Source organism: Giraffa tippelskirchi, chromosome 4 (genome assembly GCF_054371585.1).
Source record: "Giraffa tippelskirchi isolate mGirTip1 chromosome 4, T2T-mGirTip1v1.2.pri, whole genome shotgun sequence".
Lineage (NCBI taxonomy): Eukaryota > Metazoa > Chordata > Mammalia > Artiodactyla > Giraffidae > Giraffa > Giraffa tippelskirchi.
In genome coordinates, this window is record NC_137278.1 from 157,788,363 (window position 1) to 157,813,676 (window position 25,314).

The window sequence follows — 25,314 nt, forward strand, 5'->3', positions numbered from 1 at the left end:
GCAACTTCACTTTCACTTTTCCCTTTCATACACTGGAGAAGGAAATGGCAACCCACTCCAGTATTCTTGCCTGGAGAATCCTAGGGACGGGGGAGCCTGGTGGGCTGCCGTCCATGGGATCGCACAGAGTCGGACACGACTGAAGCGACTTAGCAGCAGTAGCAGCCATTCCCAAACCCCACGATATTTGATTTTCTTAATTTAAGGGATTAGAGTTGAGCTCCTACATTGAGAGAAAGCAATCTTTAGTATCAGTGAAAGAGTTGATCAGAAAATGAGGCAAAAATAAGATCATATTCCTTTATTACATATATGAAGTATAAAAAACTTAACAGAGCAATATATATATATTTTTGCTAGTCCACAGGACCTCAGGAAAAAAATATGTTCTGTATGTGAAGTTAATCTTATGGCACTGTGGTTCACGTTTTATATATTCAAGTACAGAAGAAATGGTATGTATAGTGGTTATGATGGATACAGACGATGAATAATAATGAAAAACTGTAATTTAGTGAACTGTCCCATACATTGCGTCCAAAAATGAGTGAATAGAATGACCATATACTGTTAATAAAGACAAGGAGGAAACTGTCTCAATATTCAGGTTTAAATACTAAACACAAAAAACAAATTCTGTGTCTACAATAATTTTTGAAGTGTATACAAGTGCATTGCAAATAAATGGGCTTTTTAAAATTTAAAGTCCATTTCCTCTTTATCCAAGCATTTTCTATACTTAGGACTCCTTTCTCTTATTTTAGAATCTCTTCTTGTTTAGTTTTTTTATTTTTCAAAGTTTCATCATGGCTGGTATCTGTGGAATCTAACCTCTAGCCCAAAGCTGAGACTTCATGCAAACATATTCTCCTTTCAGGTTGCATCTTCACGTAGTTTCTCTAAGTGTTCAAGGTTAAAGAGTACAACTTCCTGTATGTGGTCACTTTTTTCCACATGTAGTGGCAGTGCTTCTGTTTCAGCAGGTTTTCTTATACGCCTTTTTCTCCTTTTTTTCTGTCAACAGCAGTCTCCAAACTTTCACAACACAAGTGGTAGGTAGTAAAGTGCTTTATACAATGAAATACTATATACATTTGGAGAGGATCCATTTAACACCCCACAGACCAAAGTTCACACACATCACGCAAGAGAAGGCTCTTTTTAAGAAACACCTTTTCTGATAGTAGGGTGGGGAATGCCTTAAAATCTCATTAATTACTTCAAGTAGCACAAATGTAAGTAACGTATCTGAAGGTGGGAAGAGTCCTTGTTAGGTGCATTGGCCTTAATAGATTACTGCTAAATATCATATTGCTATTAAAATAGCCTTAATAGTTATGGATTTCAGAATCAATCTCATAGAAAATAGGTATTAGTATTAGGATTTTCCATTCTTCCTTATGAAACAAACTGCATTTAAACATGGGCCCAAAAGAGATACATTAGGTAAGGTCCATGCATTGGAACATTTCTATATATTTTGGCACTTAAAAAAATTTCCAGTTTCATTTTTGAGGTCTCCTTTCCATTAAGTTTGTCTTTTGTACATAGAGACGTGCCATTAAGTACTATACACCTTTACTGTTACTTGCACTCTCTTTTCAAAATATCCATGACTTTTCTTCCAAGAGATGGTTTCCAGTGCTGGACAAAACTTTTCATATTCACGACTAGTTTGCCTGTTCTTACATCCTCGTGTCCTGCTACAAGGTACTCCAAACCTAAAAGAGAACAATATTAGGGGCTATGTAGCATCATGATTTATTGAAGGGAGAGATATGACTTTAGCAGTTTTATATATACGTGGTTCAAGGTTTTATCAATTCACAGTTGAAATAGGGAGTCACAGGCAATAATTTGGTAAATATTTGTTATGTGCTAAATGCTTTAAATGTATTATCTTATTTAACCTTAAAAATAACCCTTTGAGGTAGGTATCACTTTTCTTCTTTCCTCCTTTTACAAAATGAGGACACTGAGGCTTGGCAAGATTAAGAAACAGTGTTTCCCAGTAAGTAGTAGCTCTTTGACTCAAGCTCAGCCCTGTCTGATGGTAGAAGTTTTACTCTTTGCTATATACCACTCTCCATTGTGAAGAAGTGAGGATTCTGTGGGTACTTAACATGCTGCTATAAATCAAAATAGTTCTTAGAGACTCACGATATATGGTAGTGTATGTTAAGGAGGATTTTATAAAAGTGAAACAACCATTTGGGAAAACATATTAAAAGAAAGAGAAGCCCTGGTGGCTCAGCAGTAACGAATCCACCTGCAGTGCAAGAGATGCGTGCAGATGTGGGTTCAATCCCTTGGTTGGGAAGATTCCCTGCAGAAGGAAATGGCAACCCATTCCAGTATTCTTGCCTGGAAAATCTCATGGACAGAGAGGAGCCTGGTGGGCTACAGTCCATGGGATCACAGAGCCAGACACGACTGAGCAACTGAACAACAACAACATTGGAAGAGAAGTATGGATCATACAAAACAGCACATATCTCCTAGATAAACTGTTTTTGGAATATAGAATGTCTGTTTGTCATACTTTTAAAAAATGATGAGACTTGACAAGACCTACTGCTGATTTTATAATTCAAAATTCTTTTCAGGCTTCAAGTAAAATTTTTTGGCTAACAACAACAACAACAACAAAACGAAAGGAAAATCTCATTATCTGTACATTAATAAATAGAAATATGACAATCTCCCTCAGTAGATCTCTTTAGTAATATCAATATTGGTATTTTGAAACAGTTCTCTGTAATATATAGGATAGAACAAATAAGTAATTACATTTATAAAATAAAACTGTCCAATATAAGATAAAGAGACATATACTTTAAAATTCAAATTAAGGGAAAACATGAGATATTAAAATTCAATTGAAAATATCAATTTAAACTCTTGATTATATATATAGTCTTGTTCATTCACTGAAGTGAAAGTAAAAGTGCTAGTCTCTCAGTCCTGTCTGACTGTTAGCGACCCCATGGACTGTAGCCCAAAGGCTCCTTTGTCCATGAATTCTCCAGGCAAGAATACTGTAGTGGGTTGCCATTTCCTTCTCCAGGGGATATTCCCAACCCAGGGATCAAACTCAGGTCTCCTGCATTGCAGGAAGATTCTTTACTGTCTGAGCCACCAGGGAAGCCCCATATTATTCTCTGAAATGGTTTTAAAAAATGTCATTCTAATGGTAAGGATTACCTATTACAAACATAATGTGGTCTGTAATAACAGGTATCACTAAAAACAACACAAAACAAAGCTTCTTGAAGGAATGCTTTTTCTAGTTCCAAGGCAGAAAGATACAGGTATGCATGGGACTTATTATGCTAAAAAGGCTCATGGGAATTATTTTAAAAGGGCACAGTAAAGGAATCAGTAAAGGAGGGTTATAACTTGTCAAAGTTATGATAATTTGAGCACCAAGAGCATAGTAATTGTGTGTTAACATACTGAATCAACAAAAATCCATAATTCCAAAGTGATACTCAAAAAAGAGAAATCCAGAGAGAAATTAACTTGCCATCTTGAGACAGCTGTTAAAACCATTCCTTATTTTGGAAATTGGAGATTAAAGGAAAGAATTTAGCCTTTATCCTGCTTTTATAATAGGAACTATATTTCATGGTAACCTAATAGCCCACCATGGGAGAGAAAGTCCTCTTGTCATGTAATAAATGAAGGGAATTAGACAAAATTAGAAAAAACATTTCTCAAACTCTAATTAAATTATTCATCCAAGAAGGGATTGCCAATTGGGTGACAAAATCATTAAGTGAAGAGTTGATGGGGAACTGGATGTTTGCATAGTAACTAAATAACTCACACTCATTGTTTCCTAGTCTCAAAAGGGAAAACCAAACTCCCCAATGGAGAGATCTGACTGTTCAATTTGAGCAACCCAGAAGTTTAGACCCGTGATGGTGGTTCATCCAGGTACTATGTATCTTGTGATGTGATTTAACATGAAACAACAAAACAACATCTATAATAAGTGCTAGCCAAAATGCTTGTCTTGAGTCTATCAAGATAGACTGTAGAGATTACAAGAAAAATAGGAAGTAGAGAGACAAGCTAAATGACACTACAAAGAACCAAGCAAATATAGAAGGCAGGATAATCTACAGAACACCTGGCCTAGTTTTTTCAACAATAATTTCTAAAGCACTAAAAAGAAACTCATCATAAATGAAAGATATTTGAGGGACTTGAAAACTAGACACAATTAGTGATTCTGGATTGAATACTGGCAAGGACAAGCCCTAAAGAGCATTTTGGGATCAGTTAGGAAATTGGAATATGATCTCAGTATTAGAGTATATGAAAATAAACTAAAATTTAAGGTAAAGATCATTAACTGAATAAAGTAGGTTGCAGAATGAAGTACATATTATAATTTCATTTTGGTTAAAAATATAATGTGTACATATATAGAGAAATATCTGGAAGGATTCACACTAGGATGTTAACAGAGATGATCTTTGGAGGACAGAAGTGTTAAATTTAAAAATTTCCCCTAAATTTCTGTACTGTACATATATATTGCTTCTATAATAATAAAAAGGTTATTTAAATTATTATAAGAAATCAAGATTATTAAAAAAAATTAAGTCTAGGACTTAAAAGCTTTAAGTCCTAAACTTAAAAATCGCTATGATGATATTTTCAAAAAAAAAAAAAAAGGAGAGAGATAAAAGAAAAAGGAAAATAATGACATACATTTCAAACACCAGAGAGCAGAAATTTAAGATTGATTATAAGGTATTTAAATTCTTTAAAGGGTAACCTTAGCTTCTCCATGAAAAAGAATCCCAGTATTTTAACAAACCAGTTGAAACATAATGGTTGTGATATTGTTTGTATCATCCCTAAAATAATAAAATCCTCTTTAAAAATACAATAAATAATTTTTAGGAAACTTTCAGTGTTAAGTCTAGTATTTGGATGAATACTTTGAAAGTATAAATAAAACAAATATTATAAGAGTTTGCCATTATGTCAAAGTATAAATATAAATTAAACTAATGAAAATGATGCTGAATAAATCTGTAAATTATGGAACAGCATCATAGCAAAAGTTAACATGAAAAACAACTTTATCTGTTGTATCACTTATTAGCATTTACATTTAATTTTGATACCTTTTTGCTTTTGACATCTACCTTGCTACAAGTTTGAGGGCACAAAGTTTACTTTGTATCCACAGAAAAAGAAAATATAATATTTTAGTGCTAGCCTTGACATTCTAAAATATTCAATAGATGAATGAGTAAATATATGTATGAAAGTAGGAATGAATGAATTTTTAGGGATGCCAACTAGATTACTCCTTTTCAAAAGTAGCAAAGGAAACAAGTTGGCGTGTAAGGTTTCAGAGTTTTCTTATCAGCTTTCTTTGGCCTTCGCTATTAAACTTGTAAAAATGGAAAAACAAAGTGAAAGAGTGTCTGGTTTTGCTTTCGCAAAGTCTTTTCATCAAAGTGAATAAACATGTTTTCATGAATTCTTTGAATAATTGTGCTTATGTTTTCAATTGTGATGAACTCAGTTGATTCTTTTACTCTGTTTGGCAGAAACCTGATTAGGAAGTATAGTTCACTTCCTGGAGGGTGGCTCAGATGGTCAAAGCTTTTGTTTTTAATGTCTTACTAAAAAACTGAGTGGATTTCTTTTTTTTTTTTCTTTTGCTAGTTTAGTCGAAAGTGCTTATAGTAAGAGCCCCTATGCAGAGATCATTGGGAAATAGAACCTAATGACTCAGTCTCCAGGACTCAAAATCCAAGATTCTGATTAGTTCCTTTGTTCTTTGGAAATATATTTATTTTAAAATGTCTTTTAAATTTTCCTTATTAAAACTTAGATTAATTTAAATAAAATATGAAGAGCTATAAAAAGGGTGTGGGAGGTTAGTCAACAAAGTCAAGAGTTATATCACTGTTTAGATTGTTTAGGTTGGGGGATATCTTATGATAGTTTTTCTCTCTCTCTCACTCAGTTATCTGTTTCTCTCAAATTTATTATCCAAAGACCATAAATGACTTAACATAACTGTACTTTCCTGGACTTAACTTTGAAAAGAATTAGATCCAGAACATAAATAATGCACCTGTTTCAGCAGTGTCATTAAGACACAAATGGCAACTTTGTAAACATGGAAGTACAGAAGATTTAAAAAATATATTATTTGTTTTGCTAGAATTCATTATTTGTGTACTACAGTACTATTATCTGGGAAATAATGGTAGATCTTGGAGACAGTATGGTCAAAAATCTAAATCCCATCCTCAAATTTAACGAGAGAGACAGAGAAATAAGCAGATTATGACACAATGTGAAGAGTGTGCTTATAAGGTAAACAGATCAGAATCCCATGCTTACTTGCCTGCCTCTGTGTCTGCCATATTATTTTAAGGTGTAAGTTTCCCTCCATTAAGTTTCTCTAAGATTCTGTAATTTTGCTGCTGTTTGTTTATTTTTACTGTTCTTGATTTGAAACCAGAATGATCATTTAATGAAAAAGAAGATGATGACAACTTGAGAGTTGTTTTCTATCCAGAAGAAACAGATGCTTCCCATGCAATAGTAAAAATGAATTCAATATTATTTGCACAGATGGAATTTTGCCTGTGAATTTCCTTTGGGAGCAAGTTCTAACCAGGGCATTGTAATAGGACCTAGCTTTCCAGTACAGTATTAGTGGCAGAGGAATTCATGAAAATGTTTTCCTTGCTACTGCCACTGAAATCAATCTGAGACTTCTCTTTAAGACAGAAAATATTAAATTGCTGGATTTTAAAATATTTTACTTTTATAGAGCATGTGAAAGGGAAAAAAAAAATTTTGATACCGGTTCAAAGAATTCCGTTTGGACTTACCCCAGAATTCAGATGGTGAAAAGGAGAGATGCTCTTGCTGAGTTTATTTAGATTGTGATTCAGAGAATGTAACACAAGCAGCAAATCAGCAGAGACAAGGTAGGGATCAAGCTAGTAATGTCTAATGCTCACCAGGATTGAGGATTGGACAAGTACAGCCTCTGTTAGTCCATGATTCTGGATACAGTGTTCTCTTTCCTCGTAAAATTTTCAGTTTGGTGGATTTTAAGACTTTTTTAATCTTCACGTTGACCTCAGCATGAGATCCTTTATCATGAGCTGATAAGATCTTTATTTTTAGCACTGTAGGAACACAATTCCAAAAGTCAAAATGAATAGAATTTCATACTACCCTTTGAACTTTGAACAACTTAGATATGCATTTCAGAGTATAATGGAAAGTGAACTAGTGATTATAATGTGGAAATATGCTTTAAAAATCATTAGGGATTAAGAGCTACAAATTTCTATGTATAAAATAAACAAGTTACAAGGATGTATTATACAACACAGGGAATATAGCCAATATTTTATAGTAACTGTAAATGGAATATAACCTTTAGAAATTGTGAATCACTAGTTGTACTCCTGAAACATATAATATTATATATTAACTATATATCTCAATAAAAGAAAATCATTAGGCTCATTGATTTTACACTAACTTCATCTAATGTATCTATATTAACTATCCTCTTCCTTCTTAGACATTTTCAACTGCTACTTCTTTCATCACTATGTTAAGAGACTATCAACCGTTTGTCTACTGCAAATAAATCTTAAGCACATTCAGCTATCAAATCTAAAAAGAAAAAAGATGCACAGGAAGTAGAATTGTTATCCTGGCTTTTATTTAAATTCTGACTATATTATACTCTATGGCTGGCTTTGTGTAATGTTATGACAAGGAGAAAAATGTTATTGCCAGGACATATTTTACATAGTCTAAAGAAATTAAATATTTTTGGTTACTTAATTTTCTTTCCTGGTGTAAAATTCAAGCTGACTGGGATTAGGAAGCTGTCCTGTGTGATGGCAGAGCAGCCATGATTCTATTATGCTCTTCCATTTATGAAATGGCGGTGGATAGGGATTATGTATATTTTGGGCTGTATAAGTTATGGAATAATAAAAGACTCAGACACTAGTCAATGATATGTTGGCAAGATAAGGCATCTTTAATATATTGGAAGTGAAAGTGTCAGCTCAGTCATGTCCAATTCTTTGCAACCCCATGGACTGTAGGGACTGTAGCCCACCAGGCTCCTTTGTGCATGGAATTCTCCAGGCAAGAATACTGGAGCAGGTTGCCATTTCCTTCTCCAGGGGATCTTCCCAACACAGAGATTGAACCAGGGTCTCTGGCATAATGGGCCAATAATTCTTTACCATCTGAGCTACCTATACTTAAGAATAAAGCCATTTAGAATTTAAAGATAGTAATAGTCTTTACTTAGGGCAATGACATTTTCCTTTGTCCATACACTTTATTTTCTGAGTATTTGAAAGGTTGAGGAGTAGACAGAGATGACAGGGAAGAGAGTCAGGCAGAAGCTAGTCTCAATGCCTTTCCAGTATATTTCTCCTTCCCTCCTACCACTTACTGAGCATCTAGTATGTGCAAGGAAATGTGCTGTGTGGTTTTCAAAAATCTCACTTCATGGGGAAGATGGCATCATCCCTGTTTTACAGATGAAGAAGTTTGGAGATGTTAAGCTACCCACACAATAAACCAGAAATAAAACCCACATAGGTCTGAATCCAAAGCCTGAGCTTTTAATCACTGTGAATACACTGCTTTAAACTGATTTCTGCTTAGTAATACTACTGGCCAAGGAATCATTTAAGTGGCTAGAGACTTTCCTTTTAGATTACTTAAACAAGAATCACTCATAGGAAAGGATTACATGTCAAGATTTTGTTGTTGTTGTCTGCCTCTTTTCCAGATAGTAGGATAACCTTGCTTTTGCTCTAAAAGCCTTCTACTCTCACTAAGACATTCAAAACCATCTCTATTAGGAAAATCTAGGTCAAGACCAAAATACTGTATTTACTACTGTTATATAAGACTAATGCTTTGATTTATTGAGGATGTCATAAGCCAGGACACTCATTTCCTTCAAAACTCTTTGTACAGGTAGTTTGAATAGATCCTTGGAAGCACTCATGGACTTCAGACTCACCATATGAGTATTTCATTCCACAGAATGCCTTGGAGTTTCCTAACACCTGTTCCTTACATTCACATTTACCTGAAGAAAGTAAATGAACATGGTGTTAGTAATTTGGAAACAAAGTGGAAAAAAAAAAACAAAACAGCAAGTAAATCCAAGTGGCATAACCTTTTAAGACTTGAGTGATTCGTACAATATAATCCATAAGAAACCATGAAAAGTCACTCAAAAGAAAACTATTTTAATGGAATTAGTTATCATCCAATCAAGTATTGACCTAAGAGAAATATAGAAATGTAGAAACAATGATATATTTTAATGCTTGTAACTGATGTAGGTAGATACAGAGATGTGGGAAACACTGACATATTGGCTCATATTGGCTCAAGTTTCTTGAGAAATCAGAGCACAAGATTTGCAAGTTGAAAATCATCGTGGGATTAAATAGTGGGAAAGATAAATCAAAGGTGCTTAAAATGAGCTGTTGTGATTTGTTCAATAATATTGCTTATCATCTAAACAAAGCAGAAGATTGCTCATTCAGAAATTGTAGCAACCTGAGTGGATACCTCATAGCCTTTGATGATTCTACCAAAGCATGAGAGTATGGTAACTACCATGTTAATTGAACCCCAAATGCTAAATGAACTCCAAAAACCTAATTGAACTCCAAATGGCATATCTTTAAAAAAAAAAAAAATTTATTTATTTATTTGGCTGTACTGGGACTTTTTCACAGTTGGCTTAAATCTCAACATTCAGAAAACTAAGATCATAGCATCTTGTCCCATCACTTCATGGGAAATAGATGGGGAAACAATGGAAACAGTGACAGACTATTTTTGGGGGGCTCCAAAATCACTGCCAATGGTGACTGCAGCCATGAAATTAAAAGACGCTTGCTCCTTGGAAGAAAAGTTATGATAAACCTAGACAGCATATTAAAAAGCAGAGACATTACTTTGCCAACAAAGGTCCGTCTAGTCAAGGCTATGGTTTTTCCAGTAGTCATGTATGGATGTGAGAGTTGGACTGTGAAGAAAGCTGAGCGCCGAAGAATTGATGCTTTTGAACTGTGGGTTTGGAGAAGACTCTTGAGAGTCCCTTGGACTGCAAGGAGATCCAACCAGTCCATCCTAAAGGAAATCAGTCCTGAATATTCATTGGAAGGACTGATGCTGAAGCTGAAACTCCAATACTTTGGCCACCTGATGCAAAGAACTGACTCATTTGAAAAGACCCTGATGCTGGGAAAGATTGAGGGCAGGAGGAGAAGCAGACAACAGAGGATGAGATGGTTGGATGGCATCACCGACTCAATGGATGTGAGTTTGAGTAAACTCCGGGAGTTGGTGATGGACAGGGAGGCCTGGCGTGCTGCAGTCCAAGGGGTCACAAAGAGTCAGACACGACTGAGCAACTGAACTGAACTGAACTGAACTGGGTTTAGTTGCAACACATAGGATCCTTGCTGGGGCATGTCGAATCTTTCAGTTACGGCATGTGAATTCTTAGTTGTGGCATGTGGGACCTAGTTCCCTGACCAGGGATCAAACCTGGGCCCGCTACACTGGGAGCACAGAATCTTAGCCACTGGACCACCAAGTAAGTGCCGTCCCTGCCACCAGTAGCATATCTTATTCCTCAGTGTAATACTCTTCTCTTTAGTCCTTCAGCCTATAAGAACATGAGTAGGGAGGGACAACATAAGGGTAGGGGAGTGGGAGGTACAACCTATTGAGTGTAAGAGAGGCTCAAGGATGTATTGTACAACATGGGGAATATAGTGAATATTTTGTAATAACTGTGAATGGAAAGTAACCTTTAAAAATTGTATGAAAATAAAAAAGGGGAAAAAAGAAAAAAATTTAAAAACAGAACATGAATAGGTCTGTTATTTGAAAACCTTTTCTTGGCTGCTTTCCAATACTCCCTTTTCATATGCTAAGAAATCAGACGTTAAAATTTGAATAAATCTTTCTTGATTAGGCCTCAGCCCAGATGTGTTTTCTTAAAAGAAATCTGGAAGAGGAGGAAAACCTATTTAGTTATACTGGATTGTTAGAACGTTTCAAAAAAGTATTATTTATAGTTCTGTGGTACTAGTTAAAACCAGTTAAGTGAAATTTTCATCTGATGTTCTCCATCTCACAAGACATGGTAGAAATTAAGAGTATCTTCGTGTAGTGCATTATATTCCTAGTTATGGAAACACAGCAGGTAAATAGATAGGTAAACGAAGTTGGAGAATTTGAAAAACCATTAGAAAAATAGAAGAAATCTTTCAAAAGCAATTGTTCAAACATAGAATTCAGACTAAGTAGCATTAAGGCACAAAATTAATGGGAAAGATTTTTCTTTTTCAAATGCTAAAAAGACAGATACAACAACTTCATATTATCTAATCTTTCCTACCTTCTTTCCTGTTGTAAATTAAAATGACACCAATTAAGAAAATGATCTTAAGATTGTTAAGTGAAAAAAAATCATGATACAAAATTGCTGATACCAAGTGTTTCTCATATTTGAGTTCTTGCTTCTTAGTTGTGGCATGTGGGACTTAGTTCCCTGACCAGGGATCAAACCTGAGCCATAATTCTCTATGAGTAAGTTGGTGCTAAATAGAAACACTTGATTTTCTATGAGAAAAGAATATAGACAGGATGAACCCAGAAATTATGTATTCACACCAATATCACAGCATTCTCCTCAAATGACAGAGCAGATAAATATCACAGCAAAACTGAATCACAAGAAAGAGTAGCATAGACTTGATAAGCTCAAAGAATCATCTTTATGTAGTAAACACTGTTTTGACTTCAGTAAAAATCACTTTTCATATTCAATTAATGTTGTTGATATGAATTTTATTAGTTTTATTTGGCTTATATTTAGTTTATAAAATTAGTTTTGTTTTAGAGTTGTAACAAAGCTATAAACATAAGGCGTTCACAGCTAGTTTTTGCTTTGTACATACTGAGTTACACTAGGTCTATAAGAATATTTTTCCTTTAAATGGATCTGTACATTTCCATCAAAACAGTACATTTTAGAGAGAAGGAAACACACCAAAGTACTAAGAGTGGGATAGTGAGATTTGGGTATTTTTTTTTACTGTGATATTTTGTGTTTTCCCATTTTTTACTCTAATTATATGTTATTCTACCAATAAGAAAATTTAAAAAGCTTGTTAAATAACATTAGTTATATTTAATAGTTTCATACTTATGGGGTTCACTACCTGGTTAACCTTAGAACTAAAGCATTCCCCTTATAAGATCCAAAATCTGTTCTCTGGTTTGTCATGGATCACTGCTATTCGAGACCAGACCCAGAAATATGATCTCCAGTTATACCTCTTGTCCCACCTGAATGTCGAAGTGCAGAAAATCCTTGCTCATCCTTCCACTCCCAGGTTGGCTCACTCTTATTGTGCATGGAATGGAAGTCAGGAACTTCATGATACCAGTCTATGTCTGTGCTGCTAATAAAATAGAAAATGATGAAGAACGTATGAAGGAATTTCTTAGAACTTGAATGAAATGAATATATTTATAGAGATTTAAACCTTGTCAGCTACCTTCCTATCTTTTCACTTTTCAGAAATAAATAGCATCATAAAGGGCCTATTGTTAAAAAGAATAATTCATCTTGCAAAATGAACCAGACCATCTCTAGACTCTTGCAAGCAATCTTGACTCTGCAATTTGACAAAAATCCTTTAAAGAGATGTGAAACTACATCTTTGCTCCTCCAGTGGCATGCGAGGTTTTCCAGATCACCATCAGATCTTCAAAAGAATCTGAAAGACACAGAGATGAGAGCAAGAGCCATGCTTGTTCACCTGCTGAGGCAGTCTCCTGTATGAGGGTCACAGCTCCCTGCACAGTCACAAGGCCGGCAGCCGTAGTCTCCGAAGCCCCAGTACCCCACCATACACCTCTCGCAATGTGGCCCTGCCACCCCAGGCTTGCAAGGGCAGTCACCATTGCTGGGGTCACAGAAGGTCACCGAGCTGAAAGGAAGGACAGCTGATCCAACTGGATGACAGGAACACACTACAACAGAGAAGACACAGAAGCGCCAATGAGTGAACTGGTTATCTGCAGAGATTGGTCCCCAACTGTTTCCTCTCACCACACAGCACATCTCTGAGGCTCCTCCTTTATCCACTTAACGTATACTCAGTGAGTGAAAGCTAATTAAACTATAGATAAGAAGACATCATCAGAAAAGCACATCTGTTGCTAAACCACCTAATTTATCATAAAATTAAAGGCATTAATATGAATGGCTTTTGTCTGGGGTGATGAGGATGAATAAGCAAAGAAGACAAAGAAGAAGCAGTTAGTGAGAAAGAAAAAAAAAAATCATGAGTGCATGGTGTTCTGGAAGCCGAAGCTTCAAGGGGGTGGGCAACATCAATTGTGTTAAATGCTGTAAGTCCAAGCAGATGAGGGGCAAGAATGGATCATTGCACCTGACCGCATGAAGACCACTGGTGTCCATGACAGGAACAGTTTCAACATAATAATGAGTAGTGAACCTCATTGAAGAAAACTCAGGAGAGAATAGGAGTAGAGGAATTTGAGCATGAAAACAGACAGTGCTGTTGAGAGCTTTTCTATAAGGGCACAGAAATGTGGTGGTAGCTTAAAGTGGAGATAGGAACTGAAGTGAAGGTTTCAGTTTTTGTCTGTTTTGTTTAAGATGGGGGAAATTACAGCATGTTTGATGTTGGTGGAAAAGATCCAGTAGAAAGGGGAAAATTGATGAGTAAAAGAGAGATGGGAAAATTTTTAAAGGGATATTTGGGCATACTTGGGTAAGGATAAAAGGATGGGATTTGGTGTAGAAGAGGAGGTGTTGGCCCTGGGTAGGAGCATAATTAGTTCATAGTAATAAGATGGAAGGCAGAGCATGTGGATACAAATGCAGGGAAGTGGATAAATGCTATGGTGGGAGCTGGAACTTTTCTTCTGACTGCTTGTTTTCTGGATGAAATAGAAAGCTAGGTCATCAGGTGAGAGAGATGATGAAGAATGGGAGTGGGAAAGTGACTGAGAGACTTAGGAAGTGAAGTATAATTGCCAGCAGCATAAAGGGCACCTTTTGAGATTAGTAGTTATGAATTCATAGTGACTTCAGACAAAATGATTGGTTGTTTCTTTAGTTCTATACAACTCGGAGAGTTCAGATGTAGCATAGGAAGAAAGCTTGATTTGATTTGCTGAATGTTTGTGTCCTTCCCAGTACATTTGCATGTTGAAGCCTAATCCCCACTGTGATGGTATTAAGAGGTGGGAGGCCTTTGGGAGGTTTGGATACAGTTTAGGGGAGATGAGATTGGTGCCCTTATAAGCAACAAAGAGTGCAGAGCTCTCTTCCTTGTGAAGGATGTGAGGCAACAACAGAAGTTGGCAGTTTGCAACCCGGAAGAGAGCTCTCACCAGAACCGGGCCATTGCTGGCATCATATTGCAGACTTAAACCTCCAGAACTGTGAGAAATAAATGTTTATGTTTAAGCCATCTGCCTGCCTGTCTGCTAAGTTGCTTCAGTTATATCCAACTCTTTGCAACCCTGTGGACTGTAGCCCACCAGACTCCTCTGTCCCTGAGATTCTCCAGGCAAGAATACTGGAGTATGTTGCCATTTCCTCCTCCAGAGGATCTTCCCTACCCAGGGACTGAACACGTGTACCCTATGGCTCCTGCTTTGGCAGACGGATTCTTTACCACTGTGCCATCTGGAAAGCCCTTAAGCCACCTAGTCTATGATATTTTGTTATAACAGCCTGTATAGGCTAAAACAGCTCCTCAGACTAGAATCTATAATCACCATTTCTGCAAGTTCTTTATATTAATCAAGAGTCCTTCTCCTCAGCCCTATGGACAGAGGAGCCTGGTGGGCACAACTTAGCACATATGCAATAGCCGATTAACAATGCTGTGACAGTTTCAGCTTCCTTGTTTCACGCCTTCCAGGTAGTTAACCACTCTTTCTTCTACACTGCCTCTGTTCTTTGTATGTTTTTCTATTTTGTGTGTATCACAGTGCATCATTATTATTTGTTTATGTGCCTGTCTCCCTTATTACTAGACTCTGAACTCATTGACAGAAGCATCTTTACCTTCTTATTTTGGCTTTCTATACCCCAGAACAGAGTCTGGAATATAGTAGATGCCCAAGTAAGAATTTATGGAATTGACCTGAAGGTCATTCCAGGCTGTGGGAGTCATATGTAAAAGGGCCTATTTGGGGAATATGAGAAGTTTAGTGTGTGTAGAGTGTACATTTAGGGGAAAGCAGTTGGAATTGATACCATTGTTGTTGTTTAGTCACTAAGTCATGTCTGACTCTTTGTGACTCCATGGACTATAGCCTGCCAGGCTTCTCTGTCCATGGGATTTTTCCAGGCAAGAATACTGGAGGGGGTTGTCATTTCCTTCTCCAGGGGATCTTCCCAACTGATGAAGCAGAAGAAAAAGTGTGGAGTTAGGTTTGGAGCCAGACTATGGCTGAGCCTAACCTAAGAAGTTGAATTTTGTCTTATTGGTATTAAGAATCATAGGAAGCAAACTGTTTTAAATATAAACCCATGGCTGATTCATGTCAATGTATGGCAAAAACCACTACAATATTGTAAAGTAATTAGCCCCCAACTAAAATAAATAAATTTATTAAAAAAAAAAAGCAGAATTATGACATGGTTAGAATTTAATTTTGACAGTTACTTTGGTGACATCATAAAGAGACTACAGTAGGGAGGGACTGATGTCGGGGAAACCAAATAAATGAGAGAAAACAAGGAACTGAATTAAGACAGCAGATGAAGGAACAGGAGAAAAGGTGGGATGTGAAAAACTTTTTAAATATTGAATTGATAGGATTCAGGGGCTGAATGATGAGGAAGAATGCATTGTTGAGGGACAACAGAAACTGAGGAAGATTTTAAGGTTTCTAGTTTATGAAAGTGAATAGAGCAGATTGGGGTAGGTGAATCCATGTTGGGGTGGAGATAAGGAAGAGAGGGAGAAAAAGATGAGTTCAGGGTTAGACATATTGAGATGTCTGAAGAATACACTAATAAGTTATACTGTATATGTATGTGCTTGGCTGCTCAGTCATGTCCAAATCTTTGCGACCCCATGGACTGTAGCCCACCAGGCTCCTCTGTTCATGGGTATTCTCCAGGCAAGAATACTGGAGTGAATTGCCATGTCCTCCTTCAGGGCATCTTCCCAACTCAGTGATCGAACCCAGGTCTCCCACATTGCAGGTGGAATCTTCACCATCTGAGCCACCAGGGAAGCCCAATAAGTTATACCAAGCAACTGGAAATAATTATCTGAAGTGTAATAGAAGGTTGGAGTCACAAATACAGTTTTGATAATTGTCAGCAGATGGGAATTGAAACTAGGACTACTGGATGAGATTTCCCAGAGATAGTATACAGAGTAAGAAGATAACCAAAGTGGAACACTGGTGAACAGCCACATAGTCCAGGCAGTTGGAGGAGCAGTAAGTTGTGAAGCAGATAAGGACCAGATAGAGAGGGAGAAGAATCAGGTAGGTGTTGTTATGCAAACAAGTTTCAAGTGATTAACAATGTCAAACAAAGCAGAATGTGTAAGTCACATAAAATATATAATAGGACAGTAATGCTGCCACACAGGAGGGCATTGGTGACTTGGAAGAACAGGATCTGAAGAAATGGAGGTATTAATGGTATAGTGTTCTGTTTAGATCTCCTTCATTTTGTTAAGCCTATAATCATTAGGGCAGTAGTTTTCAAATCAGCGGGAATGTGAGAAATCTGCAAAAGTTCTATACATGGTATATCTGTGAAAAATACCCTTCCTTTCCTCTCTTATGCTCTCCTTGGTTGAGAACCACTAAAATAAGAACATAGACTATTGCCCTTTTTTAAAACAAAAGGTATAAATTATCTTCTTGGGAATATTCATTTATTTGCTCACGCAACCAACATGAGTTAGTTAATAATTCTAATGTTTATGAAGCATTTGTAGTTTACAAAACACAACTACCCCTTAGTCAAATATTTAAGGTCCTTCATACTATGGCCCTAGCCCACTTTTCTAGTTTAACTTCTCATTACTGTCTTCTGTACAGCCCATATTCTAATTGAATGAGATGAATTCTTGCAGTTAGCCTTTATTCTAATTAAGTGGAACCCCAATCTTGCCTTCTTTTTTTACCTTTATGAATCCCAATAGCGAAATCTTTTCTCCTACATCTATCTTTCAAAATTCTACACATCTTTTAAGATCTATTCAAGTGTCAACCCTGAAGGTTGTCTCTGGAAGGCCATGGTCAAAACGATTCAACAATTTGGAGTAGTGGAAGTGCTCATGGTAGGAGCCCTGTTTGCATCTTTCTTATAAAGACAGAACCTCACGGTTGAAATTCAGTGATATTCAGAAAAGATGCAGCACCCTTCCCGCTGCAACTCCCTCCCACTCCACCAAGTATGAAGCCCAAAGCAGCCATTCCATTTATCCATCTAATGGGCAAGTTTACTTTAGAAATCATTCCCTGTTTCAACATAGTTGAATATGATTTCATCCTTTATTTGAAACCTCTTAGTGCTTTAAAAATAGCATTTTTTGTTATAGCTCTGCTCACTTCTACTTTGCATTTCAGACAGTCAGGTGTCTGCTTTTCTCTGACCAACCAGTATGCAAATTCCTTGAAGGTGAGCATAGGTTTCACTCACCTACCCACTGAAGTCTTCAGTGGAGAGACTTGGGTTCAACTCCAAGCTAAATTTTTTATCTTTATAAGCCTCACATTTCTATTTTACAAGGTTGTATTAAGAATTAAGTGAGTCATAGTGTATGTTCCTAGGACTTAACAGGCAAATAGCAGATTCTGGCTGCTCAATAAAAGACTGTTTATTTGAATTAAAAGGCAGTGATGAAAAAGCTATTTACAAAGGGCAGCAGAGGAAAACACCATAATAGACACTGCTTGAAAAGATAACAGTGTCTGTGTTTGTTTAAGGCAGCATTTATTTATCTGTTCACTTATTCAATAGACACTTAATGAGCACTTACTGTGTGTTAAATACTGAACAAACTCCCAGGCACCAATTTGATATTTTTGGCTCTTAAAGATATCCAGAATTTAGAAGAATAATTATTAGAAGATTAAAAAAAACTTACCTAATGCAAGGAGAAAAGTAAACATTCTGCCTCTAAAACACTGAGTTTTTCAGGACACCAACTTTATTTCGGTTCATACAGTTATGGTGATTGCTGACATTAAATCCCCTGATTTTTTTTCTTTTGGTTGGGTTTTGTTATGAAAACATTAGGCATTTTCTCTTGATAGCAAAGTATTTTTGATTTTTGATTTGTTTTTAATTAAATAATTTGGAGAGATTATACAGTATGTAACATGAATATATCAAAATGCTATGTGAAGACTTTTTAATTAAATTAAATCCCATAATCCAATAGAAACATTTCATTATTTTGAGGTGACTAAACCAATAGTTACTGTATCACTCAGTTAAGTCAACTTAGTTCTTGACAGCAGACAGGGGACCAGAAGAAAGACAAGATAGGACTCATCTATTGTATTATGTGGTATTCCACCACTACCACCACTATCTTTTACTCTTATGGAAAAATCCAGTCCTTTCTAGGATTTGACCTCTCTGTACTGCCATATATTTTAAAACCTACATACATTTCAGGAATGGCCAGAGAAGAATGTGATTCTATTACATGTGCTAGTAGATTTCTGTCAATGTGACTTTTCACATAATTAAAAGATAAAAATATCATTTGGAAACTATGCAGAATTAGCTCCAGGCAAAAGCCCCTGACACCTTTCATGGCATACTTTTTCAGACTGCACATTGAGGCTCGCCTTGCATACCTATCTCCTGAAGTTTCTATAGCAAGCAATATCTGTTACATACATAATCTACATTTCTTATTTTCTTCCAAAATGGAAGTATATTTTCTCCTTGTTTGGGAGGAGGAGGGAAGGTTCTTCTTAGATTCTGGTTCAGGTTATGATCTTCCAACATAAACAGTAAGTGCTTGGGTTGAATTTTAGAATCAATAATTTACTAATTGTTGTAAATCAATAACTTACTAATTGTTGACTATAAAATTCAACCCAAACACTTACATTTTATGCATTCATTATGATGAATATCAAATTAAAACCAAGGGGGCTTTCCTGGTGGTTCAGTGGTAAAGAATCCACCTGCCAATGCTGAAGAGATGTGTTTGATCACTGGTCTGGAAAGACCCCACATGCTGCAACTAAGAGTTCACATGCCACAACTGAAGATCCTGTATGCCACAACTAATAAATAAATGAAAAAAAAAAAATTAGAACCCAGAGTGACATAAACCCTTGACTTCAGTTTTGTCTTCTCCTTGTTAGACATAAAACTCAATAGTAGAGATTGAACTAACATCATATACTATTATTCTAAACTTAATTACTAGTTTCATTATCATTTGGGGGGTATTCAGCTGTGGTAAATTGTTCTCGACAGCCAAAATGGTGCTTTGAGTAGTAACCAGATATACTGGGTTGGCCAAAAATTTCGTTCAGGTTTTTCTGTAACATCTTATACAAAACCCTGAAAGGACTTTTTGGCCAACCCAATATTTAGAGGCTATATGGCCTATCTAGGTAGCAAATTATTACTGGAGTAATTATTAATACCACTACCTCCCAAAAGAAAATTCACCCTAGGCTGCTCTCATACAACCATACTGACAAAGCAAAATTATTAAAAAATGTCATTTTAATTCCTCATTATGGTCACAAGATTTCTTAATAATGAAAACAACTTATTTTAAACAGTATGTTCTGTCTGGTATGTCTGTTATAAGAAAACATGACACAGTAACACAAAACTTCCAGAACAGATGAGATAGAGGAAACAAGTACTTCACAAAAGATTTCACAACAATTTTCCTTCAAATAATGAATTTAGATAATTGCTAAATGTTGTACAGATCTTATTTACAGATATGTATTAGTAGCATTACATCTATTCTGTGATGTATTGTCCCTCCACAGAGCATGTGCAGACAAGACTGAGGACATAAGGCTATTTTTTTTCTTAGAAAAGGTAACTACAAATAGAACAATGGATGAACACTTTTTAAATAACCTTGTGTATATATAAGGCTCTGAAACTAATATCTGTTTCAATCACAAAGGCTGACGATAAATACAACTGTTTGGAAAGTACCTGTAATGTCTCAGGAAGACACTACCTACAATACAAAGACAATCTAATAGAGTTGGTAAGGGCAAAAACTTAAAGAGTCAGACTAAGAGTTCAAATTCTGGTTATGTGGCTTACCCCTTATATAACTGTGAAATTAACCTCCTCAAGTCTCAATTTTCTCATTCATGAAAGAAGAGTAATAATACCTATGCTACAGAGTTGTTTCTTTGAGGATTAAATGAGATAATGTATATATGTAGCAATGTTTCAGGCATTTAGTGGCACCATATGCTTAGATAATCACTGTTATTATTATCTACATAAAACATACCAGTTTTAAATGTCCACCATTTATTCATTTATTCATCAAACCTTTACCAAAGAGTTATTGAGCTTTGGTGTTAACATGAACTATGTTAGGAGATGAAGATACAAAGACACATAGAGAGTCATATATCTTCAGAGAGATTTGCAAATAAATAATTGTTGTTGTTTAGTTGCTAAGTTGTGTCCAACTTTGAGACCCCATGGACTGTAACCCTCCAGGCTCCTCTGTCCATGGGATTTCCCAAGCAAGAATATTGGAGTGGGTTGCCAATTTCTTCTCCAGGGCATCTTCCCATGTCTCCTGCACTACAGGTGGGTTCTTTACCACTGAACCACCAGGGCAGTGTTAGAACAGAGGTAGACCAGGGTGCATGGAAACACAGAGCAAAGAATAAAAACTACCTCATTAAAGATATGAGTTTTTTTAAGGAAATTAATTACCTAACTGGCTTTCAAAACAGGCTGAAATTCCTTGCTTTGCACCTGGGAGGAACCAGTGGCAAACAGCTTTCTTGACTAATCTAAGTCCTATAGAATTAATCTAAGTCCTATAGGTTACTCGCCCTGTTACATGTTCCCTTCTTTGCTTAAAAGAAAATTAATCGGCTATTACTCTTATTTTGTGGATCAAAGTATGTTGAGAAAAAGTGGGGTATTATCTATGGTCCTGCTGCTTATAGGGAGATACCTTGCAATGGAATGTAGGACAAGAGTCACAGCTGTCAATCTGCATGAACATAATAAGCATGTCGACATGGATACAGAATGGCCAAGAACATAATGGAAGAGCTTTGGCTTCCTTTATTCTGATGGGGTTGATAAAGCCTTTGGTAGTGGAGACCACTGCTGCCTTTTCACCTTTATTCCCACCTTCACTGCAGCTCAATGAGTCTGCATATCATTCACTCAAAGAGTGATCCAGGATGCCAAGTGTGGGAACCACCTTGGCAACCACAGAAACCACCTGCTGAGTTTAGCATCTCACCTTTTTTAAATTGTCAGGACTTCTTAGTATTATCTGATGGCTCTAGCTTTTGCCATTTTGTTAGTAAAAGCTACACTGGGAGCAAAATACCCTGGATGTATTTGCTCCTGATTTAGCTTTTCTAAAAACAGAACTCCAAGGTCAAAGCTCTCGGCTGGGAAAGAAGCTGCTCATGAAGCTTTTTCACCACTGCTCAGCAACCATGCCTTCAGCAGCACCTTCCAGCCTCCCAATATTGTTTTCTCCTGAAAAAGCCAAGGCCCTACAGAATTTCTGATGGGGAATTTCTAATATCAAAGCCATTTCAAAAGTTGCCCAGCTTCCTGCCAAGGTTCTTAGAAGGAACAGGAAATGACTTTGAGATGCAGCTCCAAACAGGAGACAGTATGAACTGTCATTACTATATTAAGTGTGAAGTAAAGTGTTAGATAAAATGAAGTTGTCTATTTTTTTGACATTATTTTCTCCTTTCCTTCTACTATCAACTATTTTTTTTGCTAGTGGATGGATAACTATAAAAAATAAACAAAAAAATTGTACGTGAATTTTACTCAAAGAAAATATGTTTTACCCCTTTATTCTCCTAAGAAGCATGTTTCTATTCACTTTTTAAGTGTTATGCACATTGTATTCAAAGATAGCTAGTTCCACAATATTCAAAGTAAATGTTCATTTAAAAAATTACACTAGAATAAACTTAATAAGAAAATAATCTAAATTAAGATTTGCTTATCAGTTACTAAAATGCATTGTCTCCTGAATTGTACATCCCACACAAAAGATAGAGATTCATTTATGCCTGAGATCTATCCATTCTTGCCTCTATTGAATGGTTTTTAAAAATAAATGGAAGGTATTTAAGTATATTTCCTATCTGTCTTCTATAAGCCTTTAAATGAGTAATGCAAATAAATACAAAAGTCATGCCCTTTATTTATTTATTTTTGGAATTGAATGGTTTGAATATAATCCCACTGAATTCTTATTTTATTTATTTATTTATTTTTGGCCATGCTGTGCAGTATTTGGGATCTTAATTCCCCCACCATGGGTCAATCCATCCCCCCTATAATGCCCCCTGCAGAATCTTAACCACTGGATTGCCAGAGAAGTCCCCAGGCTGTTTATTTTTAATGCTTTACTATGGGACCACTGCTGAGACCCTCAGTTTGACTTCTGTATCATTCCTTTCCTGTTTACTAGTTGTAATTGAGCCACTTCCTATTTATTTCTGGGTATATCTAAGAGATCTTGGAGAACTAAATAGCTAATTTTATATTACTGGGTTGCTACTTTACTTAAAATTGAAGGAACTACTTTTGAGTGTATAGACAAATTTTACTATGGCAAAACTTTTTGGTACAGTTTTGGACATTGTATTTGGAGACTTTGGTTACATTATACACCATTGTCTTTTTGTTGAAGACAGCCTTCTGTATTCCCAGTCCACTCAGGTACCATTCACTTAGTCATCTCTAACTCCTTTATCCTTTGAAGAAAGAATCCCTATGGACTCCATTTATAGCCCCTGCTAGACTGTCATGGTACCCCTTCCTTCTTAATACTTAATGTAGGTTTTTTTTTCCTTAATGCAGTTTTTAATTTACACATTTACTTGGGTAAATTTATTTATAGCTTGTTCACATGGAGTTAGGGACTCTTGTTTTGTTGTTTGTACCATGAATAGGATAGACCAGTCACACGATAGGCACTGGGTAAATCTGTGTTGAGTTTTTTTAAAAAATGGGTTAATTATAGTCAGTTAATAAATGTTTCCTAATGATTGATGGTCTTCTGGCCTCCAGTGTAATTTCATTATGATTTTTCACCTCACTGCCATCTCTATAGGATATTGTGAAGGCCAAGAAGGTAAAGGCCATGTCTTTTCATCTCTGTATTCCCCAAAACCCAGGACCATGACTGACCCATTTTTAGGACTTACTCAATCTCTATTGAATGAATGTGCCTCTAAGTGAGCAACAACCAGGAAATTATTTTACATTTTCAAGAACCTCCTAAAAGGCTCATAATATTTCTTTTATAGGTTTTTTAGTAACACTAAGATATTAGAAACAGAACAAGCAGAACAAATTCATAAAAAATGGAAATGGCCAAATAAAAGAGAATATTCTGAATCTTCCTAGAGCAAGGCTGTTCCCTGCATGAGTGCAAGACTGCTTCCTACATTTAATCAGTCACTCAGTCAAGTAATATTATTTATTATTTGTAAGAAAAGTTCTTTATTCTAACTCTGTGGGAGACATTCCCCACCCATAAATCCTCTCACTGGCAGCAAAACATTTTTTTCACATTCATCAATCTGAAATTCCTTTCCTCACTTTCAACCAATTATATCTAATTATGACTCTTTGTTCTAGGAAATTTCAGTTCTTTTTTGCCACTCCCTGTGTAAGCTGGTAAAGAATCCACCTGCAATGTGGGAGACCTGGGTTTGATCCCTAGGTTGGGAAGATCCCCTGGAGAAGAGAAAGGCTACCCACTCTAGTATTCTGGCCTGGAGAATTCCATGGACTATATAGTCCATGGGGTCACAAAGAGTCCAGACACGACTGAGCGACTTGCACTTATGTACCTTTATACCTTTCAAGTATATGTAAAAAGTTGTTGTATTCTCCCTGAGCAGTTTCCTCATTGATCTGAGAATATTTATTCTCTTCCATGTTTATTTATTAGTATCTCTTTTCCTGATTATTTTGTTGGTCTATTTGAAGCTCTCTCCATTTACCTTCACCTTTCTTATACTAAGTTTAAGATAAATGCAGTTCTTAAGGTCCAAGAATATAAGTTTACATATATAATTTCTGATTCTATCTGCCTTTGTTTACTCCTTTTGTTTTCATCAACTAGGTCACAATGTGGTGTGGAATCAGTTTCCTTGGATCTTAACAGGTGTTTGGATCAAAGTCTTTGGGGTCAGATAAACCCGAGTTCAAATCTCTGTGCTGATCAGTTGTGTGAACTTAGAAAAATTATATAGTCAATTTAAGCCTTGATATCCTCATTTATGAAATACAAAAGATACCACCCAACTCATAAAGATTGATAAATGGGATAACCTATGTAAACTGCTCAGCACAATGTCTGACCTATAGTAGCCACTCAACAAATGCTAGTTCTCTTCTTTATAGCCTGTCTAATTTTGTCTAGGTTTTCTGAGAGTTTAAATACTTTATTATTGTTTGCTTGATTACTTAATGCTTCTTCTCATCAAATGCAAAATAGCATATTATTTACTTATTCAGTGAATTGTCCTAGAGACATTTTAGAGAACAACAGACTGGTTCCAAATTGGGAAAGGAGTACATCAAGCCTGTATGTTGTCACCCTGCTTATTTAACTTATATGCAGAGTACATCATGCAAAATGCTGGACTGGATGAAGAACAAGCTGGAATCAAGATTGCAAGGAGAAATATCAATAGAAATATCAATATCAATATCAGATATGTAGATGACACCACCCTTATGACAGAAAGCGAAGAAGAACTAGAGAGCCTCTTGATGAAGGTTAAAGAGGAAAGATAAAAAGCTGGCTTAAAACTCAACATTCAAAAATCTAAGATAATGGCATCTGGTCCCATCATTTCATGGCAAATAGATGGGGAAACAATGAAAACAGTGACAGATTTTATTTTCTTGGGCTCCAAAATCACTGCAGATTGTGACTGCAGCCATGAAATTAAAAGACACTTGCTCCTTGG

General features: G+C 36.1%; 1 protein-coding gene and 1 long non-coding RNA gene across 11 annotated transcripts in view; one reads left to right on the top strand and one right to left on the bottom strand.

The window, feature by feature from the left end:
- Positions 1-286: 286 nt before the first annotated feature.
- Positions 287-25,314, bottom strand: part of NTN4 (netrin 4) — a 111,863-nt gene continuing 86,835 nt past the window's right edge. For 2 of the 10 annotated variants that reach the window (XM_081595304.1, XM_081595298.1), the window contains 5 exons: positions 12,897-13,110; positions 12,421-12,533; positions 9,062-9,130; positions 7,011-7,181; positions 287-1,721 (listed from right to left, as the gene is read on the bottom strand). In XM_081595304.1, the coding sequence (XP_081451430.1) occupies positions 1,585-1,721; positions 7,011-7,181; positions 9,062-9,130; positions 12,421-12,533; positions 12,897-13,110 (704 nt within the window). In that variant the 3' untranslated portion in view covers positions 287-1,584. Of the gene's footprint in view, positions 1,722-7,010; positions 7,182-9,061; positions 9,131-12,408; positions 12,537-12,896; positions 13,111-25,314 lie in introns of all 10 variants that reach the window. The other 8 variants (XM_081595302.1, XM_081595296.1, XM_081595303.1 and 5 more) reach the window with 5 other exon arrangements.
- Positions 15,812-19,424, top strand: LOC145546941 (uncharacterized). Its single transcript, XR_014083401.1, has 2 exons — positions 15,812-15,903; positions 16,334-19,424. It is a non-coding gene; the product is annotated as an uncharacterized LOC145546941 (long non-coding RNA).